Here is a 6956-nt window from a genome sequence, read left to right as displayed (position 1 = left end):
AGTTACTCGGCGTGCACATCACAATCAACCTGAAATGATCCATTCGTAGAGAAAATGTGATGAAGGCGCAACAGCACCTACTCAACCTCAGGAGGCTGACGAAATTTGGCTTGTCCTGTAAGGCCCTCATGAACTTCTACAGGTGCACCATTGAGAGGATCCTGTAGGGCTGTGTCAATGCCTAGTACGGCAATTGCAACCAAAGGGCTCCCCAAATGGTGGTGCGGTCAGCCCAACGCATCACCGGGAGCACACTGCCTGCCCTCCAGGACACCTACAGCGCTCGGTGTCACAGATAGGCCAAGAAGATCATCAAGGACCTCAGCCACTCGAGCCATGGCCTGTTCACCCCGCTACCATCCAGAAGGAGGTGATAGTACAGGAGCATCAAAGCTGTGACCTAGAGACTGATTACTCCAGTCCATCGGACGTTAAAATCGTCTCCTCTAGCCGGCCTCCTCCCAGTACCCAGCCCAAAATTAGTCACTATTAAAAGCAGGGTACTGGGTTGACACCACCTGGTACTCTAACCTGTACCATAGAGACTGCTGCCATATGTACATAGTCATTCAGCACGGTTAACTTTAATAATGTTTACAATAGAGTAGCTGTACTGGGGTTCTGTGGTCACCGAACTGCCTTCAAGTGCAGCGGTCTCCCTTCACAGGAGTGGCAACTGGGAACATATAAATGCACAAAATGACTAGGACCAGCCTTTCTGGTCAATGGCGGTGAAGCCTGATAAGTGCAACACCCAAAGGGCTGCAACGTTGACGGGCAAGGCACCTGTCCAGCAGCCCTGAGAATGGACAGTTGAGAGGAAGAGGACACACACTCAGCCACCAGAACAACACATCGTAGAGATTGGACCATAGAGAATGATAGTCACAGTATATCATCTTTATATGTGTCCCATTATGGCGTACGTGAGCGCAAGGGCAGCTCCATTCAAATCAAATAACAAATGTAATTACATTAGAGACAATAGAGGCAATATTCATTTTATTAAAGTAGTCCATTGTCTTCTATAATTTCTATGAGTTGGCAAACAAACTTAAAGGCTGCACACCATCACAGAGTGTTTTGTTTGAAAAGGTACTGTATGAAGCCAAAGGTGGCAATTTAATGCTACCTACAGTTATGCAGTGTTTGCTCAAGTGTATAATTAATTGGCTGATCCCTCCAGATAACCCGGATTGAATAATGGGGAGCGTTAGGCAGGATGCAACCTTTTGGAAGGTTCAGATAAAAATATGCTATATTGAACAAATATGTCTCCCCGACATGGAGATTATTAAGGAAATACGTTGTCTCTATTCATGAAATGTATATCTGCAATGCTCAAAGGTTTTGCGACTGAAAGTGGCCCGTGTGATTCTTCCTTAACGAACGGTCTGCACAACGCATCACAGGGGGCAAACTACCTGCCCTCCAGGACACCTACACCACCCGATGTTACAGGAAGGCCATAAAGATCATCAAGGACATCAACCACCCGAGCCACTGCCTGTTCACCCCGCTATCATCCAGAAGGCGAGGTCAGTACAGGTGCATCAAAGCTGGGACCGAGAGACTGAAAAACAGCTTCTATCTCAAGGCCATCAGACTGTTAAACAGCCACCACTAACATTGAGTGGCTGCTGCCAACACAATGACACTGACTCAACTCCAGCCACTTTAATAATGGGAATTGATGGGAAATGATGTAAATATATCACTAGCCACTTTAAACAATGCTACCTTATATAATGTTACTTACCCTACATTATTCATCTCATATGCATACGTATATACTGTACTCTATATCATCGACTGTATCCTTATGTAATACATGTATTACTAGCCACTTTAACTATGCCACTTTGTTTACATACTCATCTCATATATATATACTGTACTCGATACCATCTACTGTATCTTGCCTATGCTGCTCTGTACCATCACTCATTCATATATCCTTATGTACATATTCTTTATCCCCTTACACTGTGTATAAGACAGTAGTTTTGGAGTTGTTAGTTAGATTACTTGTTGGTTATTACTGCATTGTCGGAACTAGAAGCACAAGCATTTCGCTACACTCGCATTAACATCTGCTAACCATGTTTATGTGACAAATACAATTTGATTTGATTTGATTTGAGAAGCTCCACCTAGATGGCTACTTTGTTGGAAGCCCTCAGTGGCAATGTTCATGCCAACATGGATTTCATCCATCTAGAGTCCTCTATCTAACTCCATGAGACTGACTCAATAGCCAGGTTTTGACCACCAAACGCAGGCCCCTAATTGCAATGAGGTGCACCTGGAGACAAATAGATACACCTGGGTAAATTAAGACATGTCACATAACATAAATACCAGGTGTATTGGATCTTGTTATCATCAGTTGCATTTTCTCTGTTAGTACCACTCCTGTACCTGGCATCATGTGCATTTTGAGACTGACGGTGGTCACATGTGAGTATACAAAATCTGTATCTGATGCAGATTAGAATTTAAATATATATGACAATGTTTGTATTTGTGAGTGAAAAGAAGTACATGTAATATGATTTGAGGGACATTCAGTTCCTTTTGGGCAAAAAGGTATTCAAAGCATGGAATATGAGACCAAATGCTGAACTTGCGTATAGAGACCAATGCTGAGTTGTAGCTTCATGGTCCAAGTGCATATGATGTTGAATGTTGCTGAACTAGCTGTGTGATGTTGTTTCAGTGCTGGCTACAGCTTGCTGCACACTAACAGATGGAGGTACTGTATGTAATAATGATGATACTACTTAACCAAGCTAATGTGAGTGGTGTGTAATTCCTGTTTATTTGTCCTGGCAGCAATCAGCATCACGTGTGAAGGCTCTGATGCTTTACTGCAATGTGGTAAGCTAGTCCACACTGCTGAACAGTATACTCACCGACCACCTATGATCGTTTATACTGTAGATTAGCGTCACTAGCCCACACCATAGAGACCCATACTTGGCTCTCCTTCGTGCCTCACTGTTCTCCATCTCCCTCAGATGGAGGTAAGATCCATATCAAGCGTGCGAACTACGGTCGTCGTCAACACGATGTTTGTTCTATTGGGCGCCCTGATAACCAACTCACCGACACCAACTGCCTCAGCCAATCCTCCACCAGCAAGATGGCAGAAAGGTACTAGAACCTGTAACTCCTTGGCTGTAGTGTAAACAACCACCAGCAAGATGGCAGAAATGTGCTGGAACCTGTTGTGTTTACCTGTATGAACTCATGACCTCAACATGTCTTTGAAACACACAGATGCGGTGGGAAGAGCGAGTGTATTGTCCCTGCATCCAATTTCGTTTTTGGAGACCCCTGTGTCGGGACTTATAAGTACCTGGACACCAAATACTCCTGTGTCCAACAGCAAGAAACAAGTCAGTCTCTGAATGTGTGCTAATAATATTTAGTATTTAGTATTTAATATTTAGTGTTGGTATGACTGTGTCATGTTGGGACATTGTTAAATTCTCCTACCCACTTTTAATCTTGTAAAAAAGTAAGCTCAGCTGATTGCTAGAAAAGGAATATAATGGGTTGGTTCCCCTATGGTACCAGCTTGTTAACTTTTGTTTCTCCAAGTATAAACCACCCTCAACTGCTAACTAACCCTAGCAAGCTGTGGATATGCAACTTGTTTAGTTTGAGTAGCCTATAGGGAGGTCAGAGACCTGGCAGTGTGGTGCCAAGATGCCGAAGGAACTGGTAGTGGACTACAGGAAATGGAGGGCTGAGCCCTTGGAAAAACAACGTTCCCAAAGGAAGCAGGCTATTTTTCAGGACCAGATAATAGAATAGTTATATAATTGACAGCTTAGGATAGAAAACACTAGACACAAAACACTAAAAACACTAAACACTAAACACAATATAAAAATATTGCCTGTGTATAACAGAACTGATATTGCAGGCGAAAGCCTGAGAAATCCAATCAGGAAGTGACTCTTATTTAGGGACCTCTGCGTCCCTATTGAGCAGTGCGGGATATCAACCAGATTCCTTTTTCTATGGCTTCCCTAATGTGTCTAGTGTCACAAGCCATAGTTTCAGGCTTTTATTTAAAAAAAATTAGCGTGAACAACAACATTGCGTCAGTGGTCAGCTGGTGGCTCTCAGTGATTTGTGCGTAATAGACAAATGCGGCCATTGTTTCTCTCGCTCCTACTAAGAAGCCAACTGTCCCGGTTGATATATTATCGACTAGATATTTGAAAAACCCCTTGAGGCTTGATTATAATAAACGTTTGCATTTTTCTGTCTATGATCTCATTTGGAATATGTTTCGGCGTTGTGAAGAACAAACTAGGGTATTTCGGCTATAAAAATAATCTTTATGGAACAAAATGAACATTTGCTGTCTAACTGAGTCTCGTGAGTGAAAACGTCCGAAGGTAAACAAATTAATTTGATATCTTTTCTGATTTTCGTGACCAAGTTTCCTGCTGCTAGCTGGCCATAAGGCTATGCTAGGCTATCAATAAACTTACACAAATGCATTTCTTGCTTTGGATGTGAAGCATAATGTCAAAATCTGAGATGACAGGGTGATTAACAAAGGCTAAGCTGTGTTTCACTATTTCACTTGTGATTTTATGAATATTTTGTAAAAAAAATTGTCAATAACAATTCTCCTGGATCCGGGATGGGTAGTTCCAACAGGTTAAAATGTTAGCATTTCGAGAACTGCTCATAAGGAAGTGAAACTAAAAGGTAACGGTGGAAGATGACGCGCCTAACTTTTTGTACTTTGGTTCATGCTAACGAGTTTATAATGACTTTTAGAAAATGCACCTGAAATCAACATTCCCTGTTAGTGCGCATCACTAACACTTCACCAGGCTAATGTATGTCTTAATTTGTCTGGCCAGTGGTGTAACTCCTGTGTTGTCTTTGCAGTAAGCAGCATCATATGTGAAGGCTCTGATTCTCAACTACTATGTGGTAAGCTGGTCAACACTACCGTACAGTTTAATCATGTGGTGCCGTGTATATTAGTCACTAGCCCACACCAACACCAAGGTTTGTCCTTTCTCTTCCTCAGATCGAGGTGAGATCCGTATTCAGCGTGCCAACTATGGTCGTCGTCAACACGATGTGTGTTCCATTGGGCGCCCACATCAACAACTCAAAAACACCAACTGCCTCAGCCAATCCACCACCAGCAAAATGGCAGAAAGGTACTGAAACCTTCAGTGTGCATTTAGCTGTAGGAAGTCATTGGCTGTGGTGTTAACCTCTACCTGTTGACACACAGGTGTGATGGAAAGCGCCAGTGTATCGTCAAGGTATCCAACTCTGTGTTCGGTGACCCCTGTGTCGGAACCTATAAGTACTTGGATGTGGCTTACACCTGTGACTGAATGTGAGTTTTGTATAGGTGCACATGACTGGGAACTAGAATTCGTGTTGTATTTTACCTTTATTTAGCATGGCAGTTAAGAACAAATTCTTAATTTCAATGATGGCCTAGGAACAGTGGGTTGACTGCCTGTTCAGGGGCAGAATGAAATATTTGTACTTTGTCAGCTCATGATTTGTACTAGTCCAACTCTCTAACCACTAGGCTACCCTGCTGACGATTTTGTCTTGCAGGATATCTTCCTGGGGAACCTGAAGATGTACAAGGCTTCTGGGATATCTTCATCAGGTCGTGCTGTTTTCCTCCAACCTCTAAATCAACTTCAATGACCATTGTAAACCCGTGTACATTGTGCTGAAGCATTTCTTAAACAATTTCTGAACTGTGGCTGAATTAAACGAAGCGGCAGGAAGACGATACTAGTTGCCTCTTGTACATTAATAAATGTCACACCAATATTACTGAACATGTGTCCTTTATTCTCTCTTACTGGTCCTAATTCGTATGCATCAACAGCTAATCTGGTCACAAAGCAGGCCTGGATAGGTAAACATTTTAATACAATGTGTAGACTCTACAAACCTTGCTCGTTAAGTGGTTGGCTCATGAACCAAATGTTCCCTTTCTGTGTAGATTCAGTTTGACTATTTCATCTGGTAATAAACATACTTACAGGGAAGCTGCCCAACCACATCACATTAGTCATCTAACAGCCTCTTAGCCAGAGACACAAAGGGTCAACGGCACGTCGACAGATCTCCCACTGTCAAATGGGGACCTGACCGATACAGCCCTCCAAGAGCTGCCCCTCAAGCATCAGATTCCACCCTGAGAAATACATTGAATTCCATGCACCACCAATGAACGAGAAACATACAGGCCAATATAACAGCAAGGCCAACGATGTATGGAACCATGTCCATCTATGAGCATTTGTACAAACACCTGCATGGCATCAGCCTCAACTGTATCAACAAAGCCCCTCAGTGTCATTCAAATGTATTTGGAATTAATCCTTTGCCCAGCAACTCCACTCCCCCTTATCTCCAATTCCACATCCCAAACCTCAGCTTCCCTTAGCCCATCCCACCTGTCTCTGCTGGCCAGACACTACGCAGCATATTTCAACTATGCTGTGATTAACATACAATTTCTATTGAGTTGAGAAACTATAATTATTAATTGACTTGATCTCCAAAAGGATATTTAGTGTCAATTTTAGATCAATGTTTTGCATTTTCAACCATTCCTGAGAAGCTACTTGCGGGAAATACTAAAATAAATGGTCAATTGATTCTGTACTCAACAAAATCTGCATTAGCTGAAAAGCACAAGTCTTGAATCAACTCATAAACCCTGTCCCATGGAATCGGTAAATCAAATATCGCTTCCCAACTATTTTGCAATCTAAATGACACAACATCCTGGTCCTCAAATGAAACTGGTATACTTTCCTATTTATGCTATTTGTATTCCTCTGCAAGTTCTGATAATTTATATTGGGCAGACAGACACCTTCCCTACCTCCTGCTGCCACATGCCTCCATTTTTGGGGTAATGCTGTAATCAATTG

At 42.4% G+C, this 6956-nt stretch overlaps 1 protein-coding gene across 2 annotated transcripts; it reads left to right on the top strand.

The window, feature by feature from the left end:
• Positions 1-2332: 2332 nt before the first annotated feature.
• On the top strand, positions 2333-5849 carry LOC116362881 (L-rhamnose-binding lectin CSL3-like). Of its 2 annotated transcripts, none has more exons than XM_031816882.1 (9): positions 2333-2460; positions 2720-2755; positions 2836-2880; positions 3021-3156; positions 3283-3401; positions 4921-4965; positions 5066-5201; positions 5279-5386; positions 5588-5849. In XM_031816882.1, exons 1-8 carry the CDS (start codon positions 2430-2432, stop codon positions 5382-5384), a joined length of 654 nt encoding a protein of 217 aa, XP_031672742.1. In that variant the 5' UTR covers positions 2333-2429; the 3' UTR covers positions 5385-5386; positions 5588-5849. The 2 variants fall into 2 exon arrangements, with proteins under 2 accessions (XP_031672742.1, XP_031672741.1); XM_031816881.1 differs by having other exon boundaries at positions 2334-2460; positions 5617-5849.
• The last annotated feature ends 1107 nt before the right edge of the window (positions 5850-6956 follow it).

The sequence above is a fragment of the Oncorhynchus kisutch genome, unplaced genomic scaffold, assembly GCF_002021735.2.
Source record: "Oncorhynchus kisutch isolate 150728-3 unplaced genomic scaffold, Okis_V2 scaffold891, whole genome shotgun sequence".
Classification (NCBI taxonomy): domain Eukaryota; kingdom Metazoa; phylum Chordata; class Actinopteri; order Salmoniformes; family Salmonidae; genus Oncorhynchus; species Oncorhynchus kisutch.
Note: the sequence above shows the minus strand (reverse complement) of the source record. Positions and strands in the feature narration are given on the sequence as shown.

Excerpts from the sequence above, each read along its gene's own strand:
- LOC116362881 (XM_031816882.1), top strand. The coding sequence starts at position 2,430 with ATGTGCATTTTGAGACTGACGGTGGTCACAT. Across the intron at positions 3,157-3,282 it reads ACCAGCAAGATGGCAGAAAG|ATGCGGTGGGAAGAGCGAGT; the intron begins GTACTAGAACCT and ends TGAAACACACAG. Across the intron at positions 5,202-5,278 it reads ACCAGCAAAATGGCAGAAAG|GTGTGATGGAAAGCGCCAGT; the intron begins GTACTGAAACCT and ends GTTGACACACAG.